Source organism: Suillus plorans (assembly GCF_016647745.1).
Source record: "Suillus plorans strain S12 chromosome Unknown HD556scaffold_49, whole genome shotgun sequence".
Classification (NCBI taxonomy): Eukaryota; Fungi; Basidiomycota; class Agaricomycetes; order Boletales; family Suillaceae; genus Suillus; species Suillus plorans.
In genome coordinates, this window is record NW_024537433.1 from 139,574 (window position 1) to 165,592 (window position 26,019).

Genomic DNA, 26,019 nt, shown 5'->3' on the forward strand with positions numbered 1-26,019 from the left:
GTACCGGTTACAAACGGCAGAACTGTTGAAACTGGTTGGTTGTTTTGCCGGGTGGAAAAACTTTAGGCTATATAGATTAGCACGATGTGGTACCAGCCCCCGATGTCAAGCACTTACCATCTCGGAGAAGGTTACGAGTCTAACTGCAAGTGCCACATCAGACTTCGTGCGAACTTCCGACCTCTTCAAGTTGCGAGCGAAGCTGCGAGCACCAAGTACTAGTAAGTGCCAGAACAGCCTGAGAGGCCGACGCAAGCTGTAAGCAATGATACGAGGGGGCGTCCTCCAGCGTGCACCATCCGAGTCTTAGGGGAGCTCAGAGCTGTCAGAGGCTCCGTACTCCGAATCGTGCATCTCTCACCAATTTCTTTTCACCGAGAGGTTGTGTCGTATGGCACATATGCAACTTATTTTGAGATCCAGTTGATGGAGAATAATTCCGGGCGCAGTAAGCATATGCGCCAAGTAGTCTGGTGCTTGTTCTGGTGCCTCAATATAAGGTGCGATCCTCGACGGAACCTATATTAGCTTCAAAGTTAAGAACGACGACGGCTAAGTCACCGACAGGGAAAGTAATGTATAATGTTTGCTCTCAGCCATGGAAGGTCCAGAGGTGCAAGTGGTAGCTATGTACAGCTGATAGTATCGTGAAAGTGGAAACAAAGTGGAAGAGAATCTTGTGTATTTAGCCCTATTGTGTTTGATTTACCTACATATTTACAACATCGCATCTTCATTCAAACTCGCATCACTTTTGTGTCGTCAATGAGCTGACGAGATACTTACTATACCAAGGGTCGAGCCCGACGAAAACATACTAGTCATGGAAGCCAGCTGTCTTTCATCAAGACCACCATTTTTTTCCCATCTTCCCTGGGCCTGACGTTGAACCCGAGAAACAAATTTTCGGTAACGATTAACGATTTTTTTATTGGCTGACTACGCTACTGATGCTGAGACATTCAGGCAAGTTACATAGTAACGGCCCTTGGCGCCAGTACTAGTACTAGTGTCGGCACAAGAAGGTTTTAATGAAAGCATGAAGACGTTTCTAAATTCTATGGAAAGTCGTATGTTCGCTTCAGGCTTTATATGGTTTGATAACGTCTGCGGGAAAGAATCTGGGAATATCGGTAACCGCCGATGCTAAAGGTATTTGCCTCTAGAACCGATCTACTTGGGAATGGTAAAATATAAAGGAGCCAATACCATCTCCTTCCGAATAGTAAGGTCACACTTACTACTCCACACTAGCCTCCCAGCCTGAAACTGCACAACCGAGGCATAATGGGCCAGCTCACCGTTTTCGGGTATCTTCGCGAGCAATGGACGGAGCTTCCGATCCCCACTGCAGATGTCAGCGACCAGTCGCTCATCGTAGTCGGTGCTAATGTCGGACTCGGACACGAGGCTGCTGTGCATTTAGCACAGCTCAAACCTAAGAGCCTGTTGATTACTAGCAGAGACGGAGTCAAGTGCGAAAAATCAAAAGCAGGTATGCATGAACCCTGACTCGGAAGGTTATCAGGGAACTTTATGACTTGTATAGACGTGGAGAGCCGGTCTGGCATGACTGGTATCGAATCCTGGCCTCTTGAGCTATGTTCATTCGATTCCGTGCGTTCTTTTGTGGACACTTTTGAAGCGAAGGGCTGCACAGCCAATGTTCTTATTGCTAATGCCGGCATATCGACGCTCAAGTACACAAAAACCCCGGATGGCTACGAAACTACGTGAGTGCTTTGCTGACATTGCCGTTATTTCACCTCAAGAATTTCCATAGATTTCAAGTGAATTATCTGTCGACCGCTCTGTTGAGCTTATTGATACTGCCTCACCTCATCAAGGCAGGTACTCCTGAACGTGCCTCAAGACTGGTTATTGTATCTAGCGAGTTTCATTATCTGGCCAACAGACTAAAAGGGGCAGACACATGGCCTAGCATCATCGAAAAAATCAACGATGAAGCATATTGTACCTCTAGGTAAGTCTCATTGACGTCTCTTCCTGGAGCACTAATAACATGCAGCAGCGTAATGTTAAACCGCTACTCCTTATCCAAGCGTGAGTAATAGAGTACATGCGTTATTGTGTTTACAACTCCGTCATGTGCAGTTCTCGAAGTGATGTTCATCCGTGAGCTGTCTTCACGACTTCCCACACCAACTTTAGTCGCAGCTTCGACGGTCAATCCTGGTTCTTGCCACTCTTGTCTTACCCGAGAAGTCGAATCAAATCCACTCTTCAAGTTTGCCGTGAGAACTTACAAAGGGTTGGTGGCACGCGCAACTGAGATGGGCAGTCGGACACTTGTCCATGCGGCAATCGAGCCAAATGAGAGGGAACGGCATGGCCGCTACCTGTCTAGCTGCGAAGTTGCCGAAGAGAGTGATTATACTCTCAGCACAGAAGGAAGGGAGGTTTCGAAGCGTTTGTGGGTACGTACCTGCTCATTTTTTACTACCATGGTGCTGACTGATATCTGGCTGAACAGCATGAGACCCTTGAGATCCTTGGAGACATCGATCCCAGAGTCAATACAATTGTGTCTGAGTACCTCGTTCAGGAAAAAGCATGATTTGTTCATTTATTCGTCCTTGTGTTGCATTCTGATCACGTGGATGTATGTGGAATTCATCCCTGCATGTGCGTACTCTACCTGAACGTCACATGTACTCCACTGCTCGCTGTCAGTGTGCGTCGGCTCTCCTGTTTCTCTGCGTAGCGCTTATCTCTGTGTCTGTAATCCACCTTTTCCAATGTATCTTCTAAACTCCACATGTTTCTCTTCTAACTATACTTTTGTTCTTTCACCACCATGATACGCAATATAACGAAATATGTCTGTCGAAAACAGATTAGTACGAAATGCGCGAGTGCGTATCACCGCTCTTCATCGAACACTCGGAGGACTACATTGCCCGCCTCGCATCACCTTCTCTTTCTATCCCGCGCGTTCTAATTGGACTGTAATTCGCAAACAGTTTCCCTTCCGATCTGCTTAGGCGACGACATGCAACGGATGTCAAGGGCTGATGCTAGCGTTGTGGGCAGAACTGGCAGAATAATCGGCCCGGGTCAGCGGGTTGGATTGTGCTACAGAATGCTACAGAGCGCTCTGTAGCACTCTGTAGTGAATTACGTTTGCCTGATGCGTTCTGCCGAGTGGCATAACTCTAGCGGTGAAATCTACAGCATCAATGACAGTCCTACCAAAGACATCGGCGACGCCCCATCCCATCCATCATCCTCGCCACCATGATACACGACATCAACCTCATCTACAGCAGCTTGGGGTACTATCCCTCGGTCAACCCAATCCAATTCAGCAAAATCAAAATGCCTTCCCTCCAAGGACCTCTGCGTTGTTAATAAATGACCTGGCTTTTCGGCGAAGCTCGGGAGTAGCATTCATGCAGTGGCGGATGATATGGCTAGGCAGTTCCACTCTTTCCAACAAACTTTCACTGGCGCAGTTGATACGGCCTCTCAACTATTCGAATCAATGCCTTTCTCAGTATTCAGTGCTACTACCTATCTACCAAACTAGCTATCATTAGGAACTCCCCTGTCGATTCTACGTTTTGTACCGAGTTTTATCCAACCCCCGTCGGTCGTGAAGCGAACTTTGCACAAACCTGAGCGCCAATCCTAGCTAGAAGACAGTTTAAAGTTGGGTTCTGAGCCGGCTTGACATCGGTCACAGCTGCGCGGAACTGATAGTCAGAAGTACTGTCGGGCACTTAAATATTCAATTCTGCCATTTCCTTGACATTCCGATATTGTTCAACATTTTTGGACTAGCCAATCTGTAGACCCAGCACCTCTCGTACTTTCCTTTCAACGTCTACATAGGACATGCCCAATCATGTCAGACAGTAGAAATGCTTCCTTAGCATTTGAGTGTATGCTCGGCGACTAGTAACAAATAGGCTCACTGATTATTTTGGTGGCACGTATGCTTCGGACCACTTGCAGGTCCTTTTACCACAATCCAAAAACTTGTATCGATATGTACCGCTGTTTCGATGGAATTCTGTCCTGAAAACGCAATAGTCCACCGGGGCATTTTGAAATATGTCGGTGGGGCAAAAGCATGATCGAACTTCGTCATCTGTGCCAGTGTGCATGTCTGGATAACAACAGCGTATACAAGACTCGAGTCAGACACCATGGAATCAGCGTAAGAATGAACCTCTTACTGTTGTTTGAATCAATCTGTGTTTAGACGAGAGGAGTTATTCATTTTCATCCCTTACTGCACTAGAGTACTTATAGTGTGAGTGGTACTACCGTCTGTTAGCTCCTATTACGAGTGGTGCTGGCATTGCTAGTCGATCCGGAGAAGTGATCAGGCGATCAGGCGCTTGCCGCTTGCAACTAATCGGCAGCATGGGATAAATCAATATGTGGGTCCTCGACACTGACAGCTATGAGAATCACGGAACTTCGTGTCGGTGGTGCTGAGTCCTGACCACCACTCGGAGAAGTGATGGGGTTCCTAGTGTTGTGGGCAGAACTCTGCCAAGGCAGATGGCAAAACCTCACTGGCAGAATATAGAAGAATTCAGGGTGTACTACAGGCTTTCCACAGCGCCTAGGTCTGGAGCCCGTCCCTTGTCCAAAGTAGGTTGATCATGACTCGGATAAAGCTGACATTATGTAGTACCGAAGGTTGCCAAGCGGCTCGAAAGTCTCCAGACTCCAGTTACGATCTTGAAGGTGCAAAATCTAATCATGACGAACTGAATGGGGAAAGAACGATGCTTCAAGAATTTGTCTTGGACTGGGGATATGAATCATGATGGGACGGAAGTATTAGAAGGGTGAGCATTCGACTTTGCGGAGCCACCGCATGATGAGTCTGATCGTAACGAGGGACTAGTGCCACTGGCAGCAGTGGTAAACGGTGTTCTAGCAAAGCTGACGCTGATTTCGTACAGCAAAAATAATGTGCACGTCGTGTGAGGTGTGGGGACTGGGGAGATCTATGGAGTAACTAGAGTTGAACGCGTCTGTCACATTTGTGACTGGGTTTGGCCATTTCTTCGCCTCTCCTTCCTAATGCCATACTAGTAAGATAGGCGTCACTCTTATCCAGCACCGCTTACATCAGCACATTGAGAGCCTCGTCATTGCTCAAATTATGAGCACATATATTTGTTTTTGATGTATATGGATCCTAGGAACTATCTAATAGTAGTTTAGCTTGAATTGCCAGGAAACAGAAATAAAAAATATTCAAAACTGGAGGAGATTTTCATCCCCCAAAAATTTTTGTTCTATACAGTCAGAAAGTAGTTTACAAGGCCATGGGATGCGAGGGAATGATTTTCAAGTTTTCGGCACACCAACTTTTGGCCGCTTATATAATACATCACGTGATATGTGCCTGGGCAGGACGAGGAGGAGAAGGCAGCAAAAATCAGGGATATTACACACATAAAGCATCTCTCAATGGGTGTAAAGTCTAAAGCTAATAAGGCTCGTCTCAAAAATATTCAGTCTGCACTTTCCAGGTCCCACAAAGCCACGGTCGAAGATGTCTCTGACTCTGAGGAGGACTCCAGCTGCAGTGATTCCGAGGATGATATGGAGTTCAGTGTGGAAGAAGAGGGAGATATACAGGATGAAGCAGCACTTCTCACATTCTCAGAAATCCTCTTTCATGCACAGAATACTGCTGCCGAAGGGGAAAGACAGAGGTCAAAAGATACCGGAAGGCCAAAGCATTACACCGGAAACTCAACTCGGACTCTACGACGTCATGCTCTGAAAAGGAAAAGGATTGCGGGAACAAATCAGACTTTCATCAGCAGCTGGATTACAAAGAAGCCGGAATTCGAAGGTGTCCAAGTTGAAGGCACTGAATCTCCATATGAGGTGAGTTCTGATGTCATGGCTCGTGTGCATGAGCAAATCGTTTAAAAATAGCCAAGCCCTGTTCGAGAGGAGGAAGAAGAATCTTCCGAATCAGCATCAGATTCGTCTGGGGATTCCATGGGAGAGAACCCATCTCGATCATCACCTTTTGAAATGTTATTCAGCGAACAGGAGGAACAAATTCAGAAAATGCTGGAAGACATCCAAAATGGACAGCCACCCTGCGATGACAGTCCAGAGACATTCACAGATTCAGTTCTCAATGCTCTTGATTACAAAGACTTCCCTGCCTTACATCGGGCTCGAGAAAAAATTGCAGCGAGCAGCAAAGACAAGAAGCTTGATGTGGTTTTCCGATCTCGCATCACAGCAATGCTTGGTGCTTTGAACCTCTACCTTGATCCGGAGCTGTCGTATGGTTGGCGTGAAGCATCTCTCGTGGCCTCGAAATCACTAGGCCAAGGAATCAATCATGCACGCAACATACGCACCTGGATTCATCAGTTTCTCCGTAATGGGAAGTTCCCTCTCCATCGATACGGTCAATACCACTCATCAATTCTTGAGGACGAAGACTTCGCACAAGAAATTCAACTTCACCTGTCCGAAGTCCAGCAACAGGAGGGCCACATCCGAGCTCAAGATATTGTGGACTATGTTGCCACACCAAAAGTGCAGGAGAGGCTTGGTGCAAAGGCCAAGGTAATTTCAAAGCGGACAGCGCAGCGGTGGCTGCGCAAACTCGATTGGCGTTATGGACGAAAACGGAATGGCATGTACATTGACGGCCATGAACGTCCTGATGTTGTTGAGTATCGCAATCAGTTCATTCAACGATGGCAGGAGTACGAGAAGAGAATGTTTATCTACGATAATGATGGCAACATTCAGTACACACCAAAGGGCTTCCCTGTCGCTCAAGCTGGCCGATTTCGTCTCATTCTCGTAACACATGATGAACCAACCTTTTATGCCAACGACCGTCGCAAAACGGGGTGGTCTCACTCAAGTGAGAAGGCCACTCCTCAACCCAAGGGCGAAGGACCATCATTAATGATTTCGGATATGTTAACGTCTGAATGGGGCCGGTTGCAGCATGGTGATAGGTGAGTGTCACAATTTGCAGCATTGCGTGAAATAATGCTGACTGCGTAAAATTTAGCGAGGCGCGGGTTATTTTCAAGGCGGGAAAAAATCGGGATGGGTACTTCTCCGCATTAGATCTGCTCAAACAAGTGGAGCACTCAATTGATATCTTCGACGACAAAACCAACGGCTTCGCAACAGGCTTGTTCATGTTTGACAATGCACCAAGCCACCAAAAACGAGCACCGGATGCCTTGTCAGCTCGGAAAATGCCCAAAAGACCTCACCAAAACTGGACGCACCATAAAGATGGGCCACGCATGCGGAACGGCACATTCAATGGTCAATCACAGGAATTTTATTATTGCGACGATCACCCAACCATGCCTGGTTGGTTCAAAGGCATGGAAACAATCATTCGAGAGCGGAATCTCTGGCCTGCAACTGGACTCAATGCACAGTGCGAGGGATTCAAGTGCGAGCTTAACCGCACAGACTGTTGTTGCCGGCGATTATTGTTTTCCCAACCAGATTTCACTTCGCAAAAATCTCACCTCGAAGAATACATCACTTCCCGTGGCCACATCTGCGATTTCTATCCAAAGTTTCATTGCGAACTAAATTTCATCGAACAATACTGGGGCGCGGCAAAATTTCGATACCGAACGAGTCAGCGCACATGTGATATGGATGCGATGGAGAGAAATGTCATTGAATGCCTCGATGATGTACCATTACTTCAAATTCAAAGGTACTGTAGAGTTACGCACCTAAGTTCGACCTGATATGGGTGTGACCGAATGAACATTAGGTTCGAAAGTTCGAAGGGGTGTGTGACGTGTGACATGTTGCGCATAGGTTCGTTGTGTGAGACGACCGACTGGGCTGGGAGTCTCATTAGGCAGAAGTATTTCTTTCTTTGTACGAGCGCAGAGATGCCCGCGCTCAACCTGGAGACTCCGTCGCTAGTGCTCACCCCTCGGAGCTTTGTTTGCAAGTTCAATTCCGTTCGGCAACATCACACCTTCTTCCTATGTTGCTGCAGAGTCCTGCCAATGCGGATCCGATGTTTGGTGATCTGCAGCACATTGCGCTAGGTGAATTATCAATCCCTGATGGCTACAGTGCTGATGGATTGGGTAATCTGCTGGCCGACAATGAGTCGGAGAGCTATGAACAAGCACCAGATGATACAGAGCCTCAATTTGCAGCTGTGACCACTGACAGTTCGAAGGAGGTTGATGTCGAGGGTCGCGGCAAGCGCAGACGCGTTGCAAATACTCAATATAAGGACTTTTGGCAGCACTAGGACTTTTTTCGTGTTTTTACTGCATGTTTTCGTGTTTTTACCGCATGTCACAACTTAAGTTCGATGACCTCAATATGCGTGTGACTGTCACACAAAATAGGTTCGGTTCGCTCGCCCTGTGATGGTGTGACGAACTTAAGTGCGTAGCTGTACAGTATTTATTTTCATTGGCTGTTCTTGTATGTACACTATTAACAATGGTACGCAACACAGATACGCAAATCGATCTGCGTGTTTCATTTCCGCGTATGTACAAGGTCTTACTGGTGGTGAGGCAGCTTGGGCTAACCGTAAATACCACGGACATCGCACTCTACCCCCCTCTATGATTCTTGAAGTTAAGGAGGCACTGAGAAAGGCCTAATGCACCAGTATATAGTGTTACTACATGTACTAATAACAAACTCGTCACTAATCTTTCTGCAGTCTCAATCTCAACTGTTGAAAATTTTCAAGTCGAAGGTTTGGCCATTTTTAGGGTTAGGGTTACGATTATGTAAGGGTGTTGGATACGAGTGACGCCTATCTTACATCAACTATTCGGCCCGCGGCAATGGTCTTTTCTCTCCGGTATTAGAGTGTTGTGTGTTCAATGGTGGTACAAGTTTGTGCATCTGGATTTGCAAAGTGATCTCAGGCTGTATAATTATGTGCGTGCAACCTCCAAAAATTTTCCTTACAGCAGTTTCCAACTTTGCAAAAGTAATGGCACTGGCCAAACTTTTCGCGTGGATCTGGACCCTTGGACGCCAACAAAGCTAGAAATCCCATTTGTATTGTTAGTTTCACAACCATTGTCAACCGGCGGATCAGCAAAGGCCCGAAAGAATGCGCACTGTCTGTCTGTGGGTGCACGGATTGGAGTTAGAGGATTTCTGCGAAGCTTACAGTGTCTCGTGAATAAGCTGTTTTCCCTGGTGATGGATATTCGAAGAAGTCCAAGAACATGGCGCTGTCGTGAAGCATTGGATACACTTTTACTATTACACGAGCACACCGAGTCTTGCCAACCGTTCAAGACCTCTTTGCAGAGGAGTCAGACTTGTACCTCGATGAAGTAGTATGCACGCGGCTTGCATTCGAGCGCAATATCATCATCAGTCCTTCTAAACTTTCTCGCAATCTCGAACAAGCTGGTCTGACGTGGAAGGTTCTACAAGTTTGCTATCGAAGCAAAAACGAACATACCTATGCGAGACTTTACGGACGGGCGGCAAGGAGTACGAGCCGTGCTAACTGATGTATGGCCCTTTTGCGGTAATTCTGTCATCTCAGACTGCCACCACACTAGCAGAACATGGTTCTGGTTCTGCCAGTTCTAGTACTACCGGAAGAACTGCTTCAAAATAGTTCTGCCCACAACAATAGGCCCATGGGGAACTTGCTTCCAGCTAATCATGGCAGCGTGTAATAATGATGCGGGTCCTCGAGCAGCGTTGTCTGACAGCTATGACAACTGTAGGCTAGGCTTGAGGAGTGCTAACCGACCAGTCGCTGACCGCCACCTGAGGAAGTGATATTAAGGTGCTTACTTCCTGCTAATCAACAATGTACAACTCAGTCTCGATTGCAGAGGACATCTATTGAAATTCGCCGAGCTGTTGTCGATTATCAGCTGTGATAGGCCGTGCTTCATAACCCCTTGCGAGCCCCAGTGACGTGTCGTTAGCCAGGAAAAAACATAATGTGCGCCGCCGTGCGGAATGTTTGTTTCGCCCCACCACCAAGCGAACTACTATCTTCCTACAAAGTTGAATAGGGGAGACTAAGTCACAGCACAGTCGGAGCATAGGCCGCGATTCTGGTTCGTGAGCAAAATATCCTTTGTATTGATGATACAGCATTCTCACTGCAGGCATTTGGTTCTAGTGCAAATAAAGTTGGAAGATATTCGTGGTTTGTCGTTCCTAGCGATGCGAGAACTCGTCAAAAGTTATGAAATGTGGAACTGTACAACTGAAAATCTGGATCACGTTGTCATTGTATGGAAGGAGAATGATAATCATTACCAATCTCGATTATCCGGGCGTTGGGCAACGGCCAAACCATTCGACCTCGATAGTCTTTCTACCTCCGAGACCATCCCCATTCCCATGCATATTTTCAAGGGCCGTTGGCATCCATCTTTAACCGAATCACCTCCTGTGGCTCCCACAGACTCTTTTTTGAAATGTCCCTGCATAATCCTGCCTGACGACTACGACGCAGACGAGCCAGGCTTGTGGACACCTGGAGACGATCTCATCAAGGAGGCCAAAGTCTACGAAATCCTACAGCAGCACCCTCACCCTAATATTTGCGTTTACTATGGATGCGTTCGTGACGGTGACCACATCACCGCCATATGTTTGAAAAAGTACACACGCAATCTCATGGAAGCAGTTTGGAAAAGCGATCCCACCCTGAACCCTGCTGCGATTCTTGATGGTATTTCGAAAGGGCTAGCTTTTCTACATGAGACGCTTGGTCTTGTGCACAATGATATCAACCCCGCTAACATCATGCTTGATGATGCGGGAGTTCCTGTAATAATCGATTTCGACTCTTGCATACCAATTGGGGAGGAGATAGTGATGAACTGCAAGGGGGGTACAATTGACTGGACAGTGGAGCCAATGCCGACCATTGCTCTTCCAGAAAATGATATATATGGCCTGACACAGATTGACGAATTCATGAAAGGAAGACGATCATAGATGTGAGTATCTTTGTCATTTTTGTGGTGTTATTCATGACCGTTTGTATTATTTTCCTTTAGATTGTGCCAATCGTTTAGAGGAAAGAGGGTCAATCTGAAAGGTGGTATCCGACTGAAACGCTGCAATGCGTGGGTCAGCGTTTGCGCAACGAAGGTCAGGGAGGTGGTATTTATACTTGCTGTCCCAAGGGCAGGCTCGCATTTCAAATAAATAAATTGACGTGGTAGCTCAGCAGATAGAGGTCGAAAAAAAAATCAGCACGATACTAACAGACAAGCAACACTGTGGTATTCGCGCGCCGACATATACACGTCGTCTTAATTACAGGTCGGTGCCAAGGGACGAGGGACGAAGCTCTGTCATAAGTACTGAAGTGTTGAAGTACTCAGGAAAGCTTCCGATGAAACGCGAGGGGCGTCTCATGAAGGCTACGATATTGGATTGCTTGTCGAAGAAGCCTGCAAAAATGATACTGTTTAGTTTGGTAGCTCAATTGTTTGACTAACGCATCTGCAAGATGTGAACAATGAATCCCTGGGCACTGAATCAGTTCTCGAACTACTGTATTTGCATTCTGAAAGCGAAATATTACGATTGCATACTCAGGCATGAAGGTATGTGGCTGGATGGAGCGTGTTACTCATTGCCTCACGAGCCAGTTCAAGGTCGAGACGAGATATCTGGTAGTAATATTTGTGTGTACATTATATGTGCTAAGTGACGAGTGAATGGGGATGTGCTCTGGGTTTATCTAAAATCAGTGAAACATATTGAAAGTGGATATAAGCAATCACAGAAAAGGTCAACTCGAGCCTCCCGCGTTCCCTTGTGGTGAACCCGGAGGAGCAGCTCCAGGAGGTGGAGGCATTGAATCTGCTTCCTCTATAACTCGCATCTCTGCCTCAATACGCTCCCGGGCACGCACAACTTTTGACTGGATGTAATGAGAGTGCGTAGGCGGAGCAGGCTGTTTTCCTGCTTTTGCGCCAGTTGTCGGTAGGTCTGGAGCTGGCCGGGGACCATTCACTTTGAATAAATGTTCATAATTCTGTCATGGCGGTCAATATTAGATGCAGTCAAAAAGTCGACAAAGCAATATAAATTCACCTTCAACACATTCTCGAGGGTTTCTCCTTGCTTTATATTCAGAATGAGATGGGCCTCGTCCAGCGTCATACGGTGATCTCGTGTGAGTTTATCTGTCAAGGAGCCAGAGGTAGCATTTCGAACGCCCGCAATATCTGATCCTATTGCGCCTTGCGGGGTGTGCCTTGCATCTGCAATTGACGAAACGAAAAATGTGAACACTGGTATCATCAAAGATAAAAATGCCAAATTAAGCACTTTTGGCAGCCTGTTTTCCTGCTTCAAATAGTGCCTTTCCGAAAATTTGTGCACCTGTGACGAGAATTTGTATGATGATTTTTGGGGCCGACTACAGGTACCCGTCAGACCACAGACGCAACCTGAGAGCAACTATGACTCACCATCACAACCCCTTCAAAATTACTAAAAGGAAACTAGAAATGGAACATATATAAGGGTGAGCGTCGGACGTTAGTGGGATTCAATAAACGAAATTTCCGAGTCGGCTACCGCCAGTGTCACATGATCGACGCCGTCCAAAATTTCTGCTTGGACTGAATCTCAATGTCTCATAGCATGTCACGATGACCACATCCCTAGGCCTCTCATTACCTGCCTCAGGTCACAAGAAACGGAAGCATCGTGCATCCGACGCAGACCATGATGCACCCAGGAAGAAGAAGAAAGAGAAATTGAAACAGGACACCGGGAAGCTCCCCACCGAACCTTCGACAAGTGAATTCCGGGTGACAAAAGCAACCATAACACTCTCTGTACCTCCTGTATTCGCCAGTAATCTACGCACGGGAGTGGAGGAAATGTTAGATAGCATGATTATGCGGTGCGATGGTACCTCTTCTAGATAACTTTGTGATACTGAACTGAGATGTGAAGATATATCCCGTCCTTGTGTGGTGTTCTCTTGGCTCATTCAAATTTACATTTCCTAAGTCCAACAGCGAGCATAAATGCCGACTGTCCTTTCGCGATCTGTAACGTTACTTTCGATGCTACGGTCTGGAGCCCAAGTATAGCCATGAAACTTAGTACGTGCTTCGTTTGCCTTGTATCGTTTGAATCGAATAACATGCTCTTCAATAGTTGGCAAAATTATTATGTACTCTCCCGATCATGTTTCGCTTCTCCTCCACCGTACGTTTAACGTTTCCATACCACGACATCACATTCCGCAAGATGTTTGGGAATTCGAATATGGTCCTGCAGAAAATGATCCCGAGTATGGAGAAGGTGCTGTAGGGTCACCTGTCGATAAAGAAGGGGATGCAGGAATGAAGGATAGTGATGCTGAGAAGATGGATGCTGAGAAGACGGAAGACGAAGCGGTACCGGAAGCGAGCGGACAGTGGGTACACCGTTTGACGGGGACGAAACTTGGCGGCACAGATGGGTATCTAGAGTTTACAGTCATTGGGTGAGTGGACAGTCATTTTCAATGAAAGGAAGATTGATGAACTTTTATGACAGAAAAACTGTGGCGAACGAAATGCTCTCCCTTCAGGGATCGATACAGTCTGATCCCTTTTCTGAAGAACACTCTACTACACAATCAGGGAAGAGCTCCCGCAAAAAACGTGACAAATAAGTTCGGGTTATCTGATGTTCCCTTGACCTCTAGAAGCGCCTGCTATGATCTTAGTACATAAACGATGCGCCCCCAGGGTCGTCGCCAGTGATATGAAGAACATCGGCCGTTTCGCCATGCAAACTAGGAGCCCGTTCGAGTTCATGTTATTCGTTCATTGCTTATAAGAGGTTTACTTTGAGCTCTCAAGGATGGAAGGGAACCCCGGATAATTTAGCACCAAAGCACCATTGGGATCAATGTGACATTCCCAACAATATCATCTTACTCGGTGTCGTGCGCCATCCCCTTGAAATCTACAGCATTTATCCGGAGGTTCTGTTGAATTAGGAAGACTTTGAGTGCATACGCAAGTATGGTCCTTGTACTAGTCCCAACGAGGAGCTCGAGGAGTAATGGCAGTATCAATCATCAGTGAACCGGTGAACATATTAAAATGTCATATTTAACTATATATTGCTGACATTCACAACAATCTACATAAATATGGTGGGGGTTTTACTTCGGAATATTTGACTTTCCGAAGGAAATACAAGTTTGCAAATCAACTAGTCAAGTTGTCCTACCCTAGATGTACCATTTAATACGTGAGCTAGTCTGTGAATGAAAGGTGCACCACAAGCCAATGAAGTGGATCGCATGTCCATACTAGTCAACAAAACAAAGATGTAACACACACCAATGAAGGGAACCATAGATCCATAATCATCAAGAAAAGCACCAAGGTCGCCACTGCACTGAACTGATACTAGTACTTATTTTGTACAGACTTGTATTTTGGTACCGGACTTGAAACGAGGACGTCTCAGGATTCACTTTTTCGCCCTTTCGCCCCGCAAACAATGATAAATAACTAATAATTTTGTATGTGTTGGGTGTGTTATATAATCAAGCTTGCCACATGACATCATACATCAATGTCTCTTATCTTGAATATATTCCTCTCCGAGTCTGGCATCTGGCATCTCGCTATGCGACCAATCACTTCCACCCTGCAAATGATAATAAATAATTTTAATAATATTGGTATGCAAAGTTAAGTGCAACTTGTATTGGTAGTTCTAGTACTACCTCGCTGCTGGTAGTCATCAAATCCTATCTATCATGGAGAACAAGTCATCAGCCCCAGTGAGAATTGACTGTGTCCGAATAGGGTTAAATATGTTGATATGCGCCTTTGAGAGACAAAGCACATACTCGTGCATTTTGCCTGATATCTGGACTGACAGCATATTTTCTATAAGACGGGGCAGTGCCCTACTTTTGTGCTTCTTTTACATTGCGCACATCTTGGCATATCCACACACACTCGCACTGTCCTCCCAGAATGTGCTCAAAAAGTATCAGATATGCTTTGATTGCTTGGTAGGTATTATGCGGAATACAATTGGTATATGAAAACAGCTGGAAATACAGGGAAACTGATGTAGAACAGGCAGGGTATACCTTGAAAACACATTGAGAGCTGAGCAGAAAGGATATAGATCACAGAGCACATTACAAACATCTAGAGCCGAGCAGAAAGGAAGTAGACAGCAGAGCGCATTGAAAACATGAACATGTCAAGAGCAGACAGTGGAGGAGATCAAAAATAGGAAGCAGGTAACACAGCAATGAAGGTGTGGCAGACACTGGTAGCAAAATGGAGACACATTAGTAAGGAAGCACAAGAAGTATTGGGATGGCTGATACCAACGACCGTGACAGGCTAGTAGATTTGGCTCTCATTGACATTCTTATTCCACGTGTCGTTGGACACCTGCAAAAAATTGATTAGTATCATAGACAACCAAGTAAACACAATATTCCAAATTCTTGGCTTCCTCTTTGTATTTCTGAAAATAGAGCAAATAAGAGTTAGTCAGTGCTACAAGACTCGGAGCAGACGAAGATGGTGTCACGTTCTGCTGTAAACTTCACAATCTGCAGCTCTGAGGCCCTATACTTTTCATGCAAGGTCTGGAACTGCTGGATTTCTGGCATATATGCACCCTAAAATGCATCAGGAAAATGTCAACTTACTTAATCTGCCTTTTTTGGACTTTTCACATCTTTTCAAAAATGAGTGGCCTTAAAATCAGTTATTTTTCTTAATTCACTGCCTGATCCAAACTTATGTGTTCCAATATGTTTTATTAACCTAAGAGACATGTTTAAAAACATAAAAACAGAAATTTGTTACCAGTAAGTGGCACAGAGTGCTGATTATCTTTATTTATTTTTATTTTTATTTTCAAATCCTCTCCTGAAGTGGCAACCAGCCTCCTTGCATTCTTATCAGCAAGTTGTCATATTCCTGCTAGTGATGTACCAGCATAATGGACAGTACTCAAGAACATTATCTGGTATGAGGGCACCTTTGGTTTAGGTTATTTGTCCAAGATCTTTTCTGAAAATCGCATCTATGGAATCAGCAAGCCTATCTGTCATATACTAGTAACTACCTCTGGATCATCAGCTATATGTACTATTTGATCCAGCACATTGTGCTCTTTACCCTCCACAACAAGTTTGCAGCACACTTAACTGTGTGAACAAGAAAAAATTAATGAAGGCTATGCAGCGCCCTGCTGTTCTGTACACCCTTAACAATGGCCCCATTGCCACGTACACAGTTGACCTCAAATGTGAAGGTGCATTGTAGAGACTGACATCTCTGTGGCCTCGTAGAGGTCTGTTTTCTGATGCATGTTCAATGAAATGCTAATCATTGCCTGAATCATTCCCTATCATATCTGACTCAATATGCACCAAACCTGAAAACATTGGACATTGGACATTGTACATCGGACTTTGCACATCGGACTTTGCACATTGGACATTGGACTATTGGACTTTGCATCGGGTTTCACATCGGCCTATTGGATATTGTGCGCACTTGTCCTACCTACTATGTCCTGTCTCATTGCGCTAGCCCCACTAGGTGCATAGTTACTTGTTTTCCCATCACTAACATTGTAGACCACATTATTACATGTCCACAGTGCCTCATGTCTTATTACATAGGACATTGGGTCCGAAAACATTGCACTACTACTTTCGCCTATAGGGTTCCAGATTTCTACATATCTACATAAATATTGGACTCCCCATAGCATCATCATCATCCAAGTAGAGGAGAGTCATTCTCCGACACTTAGGGGTCAAACCTGATATTTCGTAGTTCTTAGTTGACATTGTGAATATCATCGTTCCTTCATTGCCCATATCCGTCATTGTTATTATTGCGCATACCACTCGCTTTGCCGATGCTCGCTATTGTGTCACTATTAGTTTCCGATAACCCAAACCTGAACCTGATAACCCAAAACCCCGAAAACATTGGACCTGACACTTTTGCATTGGACATCGTAATTATGCCTTCGGACATTGTTTCTCGTGCTCAGACTATTGACCCCACATCACTCACTGACCCCCAAAACTATTCCCAGACTGCAGACCCCTGGGTTGAATGCACTTGTCTCACCAAGTATAGCAGACTAGGCAGTGCAAGACCACAACATAAAGATATCAGTTTGGAGCCATCTTTGTATAGCCCCACTCTGTGTTGTATTCCTACAGCATGCTACAGTTTCATTGACTGCCATTCACACTAATTGGATGCTACACACAGAATGTAATGTCACATTTCATCCCAATTACTATGTTGACTACAAAACACCAAAGAATTCATGCCAGAGGACCTACTACAAAGGTGTTCCAGACATTATTCATGTGGGTGGAAATCAGTTTGTTGAAACAGCAGTTATCTGCATGTGCAGGACTATGAATGTTGTGTCTTGGTAGGTGTCGCAATGTGTTAAGACCATGCACAAAGGGTAGGACTGATTCCGAGGGGCTTGGCTTCAGCTCGTGCGCTGCGCCCCTTACCCAAGTATGTGCCCTTAATTTCAGAATGATGTCTGAAGGACGTCCGAAGTGCGGGAAAGTTCCGGAGGAACTTCCGGAAATTATGATGAGGTTTCGTCCTGATACGGATATGTGTAATGGCTACTTAGGACAAGTCCTAAGTAGAAGCAAACAGAGGAAAGGCTGCAAGGACAAAGTCTGAAGCAGAATAGGTCCGGAGGACCACGGGAAAGTTTCGGATGAACGTCCGGAAACTTTGGAGGATCGGATGAGCGGATGAGCGGGGATTGGATAAGCGGAGCTCTGGCCTAGGGAATTTTTCCCTAGGCCCGAGATGGATATTGACTAAGTCAATAGACTAGAACTGATGTGAGGACTTAGAGTGAGATCTAGTGCGAGGACTAATATGATATTCAGACTAAGGAACTACAGGACATATACAAGAGTTTATATACTAAGGAAATAATGGAAAGATCAGTAAGCAAGCATCCGAGGCTATGTATGAAGCATAAGCAAAGTTATCAAGCGTGAGTCGGAAATGGAGCATAGGTTAACGGATCAGTAAGCATACCAGTAGTAAGTATAACCAAGATACCGAGGACAAGGAATACCGAATAGAGGAATAGGCTGTGTTAACGTTATATGCACAGGAATGAATTAGGAAGCTTATCGTATATCGGATCGGATCGGATCGGATTGGACCGGACCGGACGTCCGGATGAGACATGTGGATATATGGGATATGACATTAGGGTGATGGGACAAAGGATGACTGATGCAGGCTAGCTGAGGTATGGAGGTAAAGGGATGTGGATGTGGATGTGCAGGGGTGCAGGGATCCGGATGGATAGAGGACTGGAGACATGGATAGGGTGTCCGAAGGTCCGGATGAGGCGTGGGAATATTGTCGGATGTAGGTCCGGAATATGGGATATGACACAATGTCACTGCCACCAACTGGTGCTGATATTGTGCGATTTTAGGTCATCAATGTCAAATTGAGCTTGTCTGTATAACTTGGCACTTTCTCATCAAGCTGTCCCTCCGGATGACTTTTCTTACAGTTTCTCTCTTTCTGGTGACCATGTCTGGAGTGGTATTGTTCAACTCTCACTCCTTGAAGATCTTCTGTGCTGTGGGGAGACTCTTGCTGTCCAACATTCAGGTTTGCACTGAGACCGCTTCACTGCAGCCATTCAAGTGAGGAACCATAGAATTCAGTATTATGGCCAGGAAGAGCTGCATCACTACTGCACTAAATGCATTTCTTTCTATAATGAGGACAATGATGGGAAGGCAGATAGCAAGCTGTCTGTTATTGTCATAGATGGTGTCACTATCAGGCACCCATGCTGCAGTGTCCATAACTGCCATAATCTGCTTGCTAACAACCATGACCGTTTTTGTCTCACTCATAGCTCTCTTGATGGTATATGCACCATCATTGGGTGTGACAATCCCACTGTCCCCGCAAAGAAGATATGCAGCGATCAGGCTCATTATGCTGTCGAGGCAGCATACACCAAACATGGACAGGCACACTTCCAACTCAGAGAACATCTTGAGCATACTCGTGTTTCCAACCCAAGTAGCTCCGATACCAGAGATATAGCTGTGGATGAGATCAACGATGATAGCCCACTAGAGGAAGATTTTGATGTCAATGAGAGAGATGAAGTTGTCATGAATGCTGACACCACATCACAAAGGACAAACCACAAGGTTAAGGCACAATTTGGCTGCAAGTGTACACACAACGAACAGCTTTTTGTTGCACCCTGCAGTAGGACAAGACACAAGTCCTTATCAAACCTGTCACAATGAGCCTCTGTGGTCACATTGAGGTTGACGACCAGGGAGAGAAAAGGAGCCACCAGTGAGCATTCTCCACCTGGGAGGTTTTGGCCGAGTTCCGCCAAAACTTCATACTCCTCTGGCAAGTAGTCCTTCATCTGGTAGGCGTCAATATATGTTATGTGTCACAAGTCAAGTCACATACCACACATTCTATTCACTCAAAGAGTTCACTGAACACAGTCAGGATGTTGCTATAGAGCTGTTGATGCTCCAAAGCAGTGTCTTTTGAATGATACAGCAAGCATTGAGTATGATTGGTGCGACTAACATCAACTCTGGCCATGTTCTGTGGATGAATATGTGTGGGTGCTTCATCTACCTGGAAAAAATATCTCTTTAGGTTTTATGGAAAACTGAACATGAAGCAATTGAGAACCTACAGTAGTAGAGTATCTATTCCAGAGAGAGAAGTAGAGGCACTGGAAGGGACGACTAAGGACCTTCTCTGCCAGCTTCTCCAAACTGACATCGGCACCATGCTTCCCTTGTGGCAGCTTATCTACATCTTGATCTTGAGAGTCTTTTTGATAGCTGCACACTCGCAAAACCGGTTCTCCATCAAAGCAAGCTAACAAGCTGCTGGTGAGGCCACAGCAAATGGCCTTGGGCAACAAGGGACAGACAAAGGCCATAAGGCTGCCATCTGAATTGTGGAGGTGAAGGGCACCGCTGAAATCACCATTTGTTAGTTCAAATTCTATGAATAAAGATCAACTCACCCTTAAAGAATACACATTGGTATGCGTAGGTATACATCTTTGGTTCTGCAACCATTAATATAGAGTTGATTCAACTTCAAATACTCCTCAGTGGGACCGCTACAATGCAAGGTTCCAGATCACACACCTTGTCACTTAAGTCGTGGAGGTCCTGAACTACTTCCCCTGCCTCTGCTTTCGCTCGCTCTCGTTCAGTCCATACTGCATTCTCCCTCCTGTCTGTCCTCGCAGGGAAAGTCATATTGTTTCTGTGAAAATGGCCAAAAGAGGTTTTGATGACAGTCACCTCAAAGCGCTTGATCCCAACATGACATTCATTCACTGAATGTAGTGCAGAAGGTAAGTGACCAGCAATGCCCTTACTGTCAATGACAAGCCACTGTTCTATTATGGCTGGGATGCAAACAGCCCAGGCCCCCATATCTCTAGCAGGAAGAGAAAAGTTCCTGGCAAAAGTGAGCTGCGCATAACAATTGTTCAAGTGTTATATAACATACTGTTGTTTGAATGCATCAAAAATTCTATCGGTGAGTGACAGGTCTGTACAGTCCACTGATTTCCCAACCCCTACACTTGTTAGAAAAGACGAGCAAAATAAATCTTGCAGAGAGATCAGCATGTGAGATCTAATCCAAGAGAGGGTGGGAATGATATGATCAGTTATTAGCAACCACATGTCTGTGAGAATGCGATTAGCATATGGAGCAAGAGGTTTAAAGGATAGCTCACCATTAGACTCTTGAGTACCTGTGAGGAGGCGATTAGTGCATGAAGCAAGAAAATAAAAAAAGACTCGCTGATGATCTCTGGCTGCCTCAACATCTTAGCTACTTGATGAAGGACTTGAAACCGCATTGTTGCAACTTTACATCATATCTCAAGACCCGCAATCATAACCAGAAGGTAGAATGAACCACCTGCAGCTAGAATGATGAACTTGCACCCATTTTCATACCAACATTGAAAAGTGCATTCTGAGGGTGCATCGTTCAGCTTTGCAATCCTCTGATTATAGATTTTGTGAATACTAGAAAGTTCAGTAGTCATAGATGGGGCAACAATACTACAAGATTCATTGGTCAATGCCCCAAAATGAAGGTAAATCAATATCTTTGACATTGTATCGCCAGTTGCATGTAGGTAATCATCACAACCAAGCTGGAGCCAGTTGGCTGAACTGAAATGAAACAGTAGTATGCTACAATCTCTTCCATAGAGCCTCCACCCAGTTCTACACCTTCTGGTACTTTGAGATATGATAAGCTGCTAGTGACCCACATTTGAACATTCAAAGAAGAGATGACAGAGTCTATATGAGGAGCAGCAAGTGCAGCAATGAGAGCATCAGAGGTAATGAAGCTGTGGGATCAGATGGACATGACTTGTTCCTGCCATATTTGAGGTGCAGCAAGGGTTTGCCCATCACACAGGCATCTCCTGCCATCCAACATCACCCTCTGATGAATAGGATCTGCAACCACAGCATAAGGATATTGGAAAAGTCGATGATGCTTTTTAGATGTTACCCGGCATTGGTGGCTATTTGATGGACTGTTTGCATGGTCTACATCTCTGACATTATCTTCAGTGCAGCTATCATGAACATGGTCCATCTCCTTATCTGCATCATCACCCATCTCATCCATACTGACAATATGGCAATTGAAGGAAGTATGAATATCTTCTTCAGAGGACGAATCTTCAGAGGAAGAGTGTGAGCAGACATTGGAGTTACAAATGCTGAGGAAGTCAAGGTTGTTAAAATTGGCAGGGAAAACATGTAATGTACTTACCTTTCTCCAACAAAAGGTGGTTCATGAGGGGTTGAAAATGAAGTCAAAGAAAGCAAATGCTGCACTTTATGAAGTAAGGGTAAGGTTCCTTGATGTTCATTCATACATTCTAAAGCATGTTCAATGAGCACAAGTTTAGCCACCGTCACTTCCATATTGAACTTGAACTTGTCTTTGGACAAGGGATTCTGCCTTTGCATCTCATTGAAGTTATTTGGGAGAGTTGCGAGTGCTGTCTGGCCCTTATAGTAGTAGAGCACTGTCATATCCCGCATTCCGGACCCGGACCTATCACACACATCATTTCCGGATTTCTGGATCCGGCTGACTTCTATGTATCGTCTGGATCCGACCCACATCTAACTTCCGTGCCTTATCCCTTTGAACGTTCCTTCTCCAGTTAGACTATAATCATTTTCCATACCTGATTTCATTTCCATCTTTATTTTCCTCAGTTCTCATTTCCATCTTCATTTACTATTTTCTGATAGACTAGTGTTTGACTTTTCTATATGCTCCGTCCATAGCCTCACATAGCTTCGGACTGCACTGGCCGACTCTCCGATAAATCCTCAGTAGTATATAAACCCTGTAGAATCTTTGTACTTCTTTAGTTCGAATATTATCTTAGACTCTGCTCATTCCCTCCTCCATCCGACTTGAGTTCTCCTCTCGTTGTCCTCCGCTAGTCTTAGGATTGACTCCTATAGACTTGTCACCTCCACCTCTACCTCTGGTAGTCCTCTGCTGTTTCCTTTCTAGTTCGGACATCGTCCGGATTAGTCTTATCACTTGTTTCTGAATGTCTGCCGGAATTCCTGTGCATCGGACATCGGACTCCAGACATCGTCCGACAACCTTCGGACATCGTCCACTAGCCTTCGGAAGTTAGGGGCACGTACTCAGGTAAGGGGTGCAGTGCACGAGCTGAAGCCAAGCCCTTCGGATCCGACCCTTGAGCACGTTCTTAACAAGCACTATGATTGGTGTTTTGTGCTGACAACAGATGATGAACACTGACCTTAATATTGATTATGCCTCCTTCGCTGTAAGCACCCTACTAGTAGGAGACCTCAAAGTAGCACCAATAACTGAAATCATGTATAACTGGAAAAACCTGGGATGAGCTCATTATTGTCAGGCGCCTGACAACAATGACCTCACTAGTATTGGAAAATTTTGGATACATATACACATACATACATATAATAGAATGTCAATCTTCAGCAATATGAAAGAATGGTACTACCCCTGCTCTTAAACCACACCAAGCCAATGGGCCTAGGATGTCCATCACAATGAGGAGGCAGCAAGTGCAAGTAACTAGGGTGGCTGTGGAGTGCTCAGAGTCTACAAAGGCACTGGCAAGAAATCCAATGCTGGACCATGTGATGCCTAAGTACATCTTTTGTAAGTAAAAGTAAGGGACTGTAATGCAAAAGTTCACTTGCCTCATTATATAAAAAAATCTAGGTGCGCTGAGCACCCCAATGACAACTATCATTTCCTGATCCAGATAGTATGCCTAAGTGATAATGTCAGATTTACAGCTGCAAAACACAAATCAAACAAACCGCAAATCTCAGTGTTTTCAATTTCTCTCCAAAGTGTTGTGCAAACATCCCTAAAAACATGCAGGCCACACAAAATATAATGGATCCCTTCAAAATAGACTCTGCTACCTTTCCAGTGCCTACACCTTGTATGGCAAGGAAACTGGCATTGATTGCCATAATAACCCCTGCCTGCTACAGGTAAATGAGTTCTCATTCTCTACCCTAGTAATATATCACTCACCAAAGTTATCTGCACTGTGATCTGGGTGCTGACGTCATCAACAAAGTTCTTGATGTTGAGGGAATTGACAAGGCCGTCAACATAGATTTGGTTGAGGTGTTCTTGAACCAAGATAGGAAGGCACAACATAGTAGAGTAGCTATGAAGCAAAAAGGTTCCCTCTTTAGAGGCCTGATGCCTGTTGAATGAGAATGCAAAAGATGGGCTTCAGGTTGTCCATAATAGTTAAGATATTGGTGATGACCTGCATCATCTTATTAGCAATAATACCTAGTGAGAGAAATGGCTAACATACGTAGCATATGGTATAGTCTACCTAGCGGTAATGATATAAGTATCCATAGAGTCTTATTTTCAAAACATTTACTCACAGAATAATGCGACACCTGGCTCCGTTATACTTCCATCAGAGCCTGTAAGATCATCTGCACTTTATTCATGAAGATGCTGTAAAGGGACAATGCAAGACATACCTAGACTGGCCAGTCTGGTGATGATTTTCTCTGTCACATCCCTGTTAGAGAATATGGTAGCCAAAGTGGAATTTTCTAGAGTCAGTGCATCTGCATTTTACTTAGATTGTTCTATTCAGTGTCAGAATTTGATAGAATATATGTACCTGCATGAAACCAATCAATTTCAGCTTGCAGCTTTCTTACAAGGAAACGATCCAGCTTAAAACTGTAGGGAAAGAATTCTACATGCTTCCTGTCAAGCGATTTGTTTGAATTAGTCCTTTATGTCAATAGCGACAACCACTCACCAAAACTGGGCCTCAAGTTCAAGTCATGAATAACAATTTAGTCTATAGATCATGACATTAGAATGTAACACACTTTTATGATACCATTCCCTAGCAAAATTGCACTTTCTTCAAAGATGAGTGCCATCCAAAGGCTTTAGCCAGCCAATGATGTGCGCATCTGGCACTACCAGGCAGTACAGATAGATGTCACCAGGTACATTCTGAGTCCTGGCCAGCTCAGCAATCATGGTGGGATCACTCTTTACCCCGCCTCTCATTGACTTCACCTACACCTCAAAGTTTTCCAACTGAACTTTTGAGCAGTCTCTTAGATTCAGTCCAATGTATGTTTTCTGTTGTAGTGAAATGAGGGTAGTACTAGCATTCACCCAATTGCCACTCACCCATATCTGATTGTAATAATAAGTAGCTCCAGATGGGTGAATGTGCTCCTCCCATTCCCCATATACATTTTGCCTGTTAATGTTGGGTCAGTGTGACTGTTATGGCCAATGAAAAAGTGTATTGACTTAAAGTCATCAAATTGCATTTCCTGTACCAGGAAGTTAGGAACTGGTGGTAGCACCCTGGTGGGATTAGCTGTCATTCAAAGTAAGTGGTGATGGGTACTCACTGTCTTGCATTTGGGGTGTACTATCCTAGCTGTGTTGGCCATGCAGTGGTAGTGTGGTCAAGGGGAACCATGTTTCTGCTTGGGTGCTTCAGTTATAGCTTGAGAGTGCAAACCATTCAACTTACTAAAACCGGCAGTATTTTCAGATATGGGAAAAATGACAGAATAACGAGTGTCAAGATGAGTTGATCTTAGACTAGTAGTAGTAGTACTACTGTGACTTAGCTGTAGCTACGTCAGACTAGGAGAAGGCTGTGTCTCAATCACTTATCTAATACATTTGTGGACAATCCTCAGCGTTGAACAATCAGTGCATTCAAGTTGATTCTCCTTCAATATTGTTACCGCTAAGTTATAATGTAGTTAATGCTACTTTGTGATCAAGGCTCAATTGCAATTTACTATCAACTTCTTTTATTTAAAATGTATAATGTCTAGAATTCATGTCACTTCCCTGATGCACTGGCACTCTGCTTAGTGACCCCGTCAGACCCAAGCAGACCAGCATATTGTACATACACTAGTAGAGGGGTCCTCATCATTATATATATTTAACAGTAGTTTATATAGAAACCTAGATATCACTGAATACTCACTAGCCCATAGCATTCCTTACCAGATGACGCTTCTACAATAAAGTTCTCCATCTCCTCTGACATAACTGGCAGAATAATGGAGTTGAAAGAGCACCATATCCACACCCTGGAATTTCTTCGTCACAATAGATCTCATGCCACCAATGCTGATCTAGAACTACTGGAGAGAAGAAATAACGGATCCTTAGCACCTGTACCTGAAACCAAGTTGTTCCCTTCTGCTGGCCACCTATATGTTATTTCCCCAGATGACTGTTTTTATGAAGTACATTTTGCCCATTGTATTATTTCCACGCTTAGCTTTCCACGTCAAGTTAATCTGGTTATGAAGCAAGTTATAGCAGAGTAAGGTGTCTATGTTAT

General features: G+C 44.8%; 8 protein-coding genes across 8 annotated transcripts; 5 read left to right on the plus strand and 3 right to left on the minus strand.

Annotated features, from left to right (window-relative positions):
* Positions 1-1,287: 1,287 nt before the first annotated feature.
* On the plus strand, positions 1,288-2,578 carry HD556DRAFT_1242152 (short-chain dehydrogenase; the record flags this gene model as incomplete). Its single annotated transcript, XM_041298248.1, has 6 exons — positions 1,288-1,495; positions 1,550-1,733; positions 1,784-1,984; positions 2,033-2,064; positions 2,116-2,438; positions 2,495-2,578. 6 exons carry the CDS (start codon positions 1,288-1,290, stop codon positions 2,576-2,578), a joined length of 1,032 nt encoding a protein of 343 aa, XP_041157491.1.
* A 3,014-nt stretch (positions 2,579-5,592) lies between these two features.
* HD556DRAFT_1242041 (uncharacterized protein) lies at positions 5,593-6,369 on the plus strand (the record flags this gene model as incomplete). Its single annotated transcript, XM_041298239.1, has 2 exons — positions 5,593-5,907; positions 5,956-6,369. Coding segments are annotated over 2 exons (729 nt in total), but the record flags the coding sequence as incomplete, so codon positions are not given.
* A 1,004-nt stretch (positions 6,370-7,373) lies between these two features.
* On the plus strand, positions 7,374-8,621 carry HD556DRAFT_1220297 (uncharacterized protein; the record flags this gene model as incomplete). The annotated part of the gene is made up of 2 exons (XM_041296785.1): positions 7,374-7,720; positions 8,492-8,621. Coding segments are annotated over 2 exons (477 nt in total), but the record flags the coding sequence as incomplete, so codon positions are not given.
* A 1,112-nt stretch (positions 8,622-9,733) lies between these two features.
* HD556DRAFT_695773 (kinase-like domain-containing protein) lies at positions 9,734-11,198 on the plus strand. Its single transcript, XM_041311336.1, has 3 exons — positions 9,734-10,082; positions 10,148-10,976; positions 11,037-11,198. Exon 2 carries the CDS (start codon positions 10,192-10,194, stop codon positions 10,972-10,974), a length of 783 nt encoding a protein of 260 aa, XP_041157494.1. The 5' UTR covers positions 9,734-10,082; positions 10,148-10,191; the 3' UTR covers positions 10,975-10,976; positions 11,037-11,198.
* Positions 11,199-11,573: 375 nt separating this feature from the next.
* Positions 11,574-12,572, minus strand: HD556DRAFT_1390899 (uncharacterized protein). Its single transcript, XM_041303547.1, has 4 exons — positions 12,465-12,572; positions 12,322-12,412; positions 12,085-12,254; positions 11,574-12,025 (listed from the first exon to the last, which is right to left on the minus strand). The coding sequence occupies exons 1-4, from the start codon at positions 12,465-12,467 to the stop codon at positions 11,780-11,782; spliced, it is 510 nt and encodes a 169-aa protein (XP_041157495.1). The 5' UTR covers positions 12,468-12,572; the 3' UTR covers positions 11,574-11,779.
* Positions 12,573-14,104, plus strand: HD556DRAFT_1390902 (uncharacterized protein). The gene is made up of 4 exons (XM_041303548.1): positions 12,573-12,904; positions 12,958-13,109; positions 13,165-13,495; positions 13,549-14,104. The coding sequence occupies exons 1-4, from the start codon at positions 12,648-12,650 to the stop codon at positions 13,664-13,666; spliced, it is 858 nt and encodes a 285-aa protein (XP_041157496.1). The 5' UTR covers positions 12,573-12,647; the 3' UTR covers positions 13,667-14,104.
* Positions 14,105-19,552: 5,448 nt separating this feature from the next.
* HD556DRAFT_1310549 (uncharacterized protein) lies at positions 19,553-21,909 on the minus strand (the record flags this gene model as incomplete). The annotated part of the gene is made up of 10 exons (XM_041300424.1): positions 19,553-19,594; positions 19,641-19,691; positions 19,753-20,069; positions 20,092-20,128; positions 20,219-20,412; positions 20,455-20,551; positions 20,821-20,838; positions 21,294-21,400; positions 21,644-21,790; positions 21,885-21,909. The coding sequence occupies 10 exons, from the start codon at positions 21,907-21,909 to the stop codon at positions 19,553-19,555; spliced, it is 1,035 nt and encodes a 344-aa protein (XP_041157497.1).
* A 1,191-nt stretch (positions 21,910-23,100) lies between these two features.
* Positions 23,101-25,102, minus strand: HD556DRAFT_1310550 (uncharacterized protein; the record flags this gene model as incomplete). The annotated part of the gene is made up of 14 exons (XM_041300425.1): positions 23,101-23,289; positions 23,332-23,409; positions 23,459-23,629; positions 23,682-23,782; positions 23,977-23,997; positions 24,053-24,094; positions 24,155-24,244; positions 24,301-24,389; positions 24,445-24,455; positions 24,518-24,578; positions 24,718-24,779; positions 24,831-24,903; positions 24,986-25,026; positions 25,061-25,102. 14 exons carry the CDS (start codon positions 25,100-25,102, stop codon positions 23,101-23,103), a joined length of 1,071 nt encoding a protein of 356 aa, XP_041157498.1.
* Between the last annotated feature and the right edge of the window lie 917 nt (positions 25,103-26,019).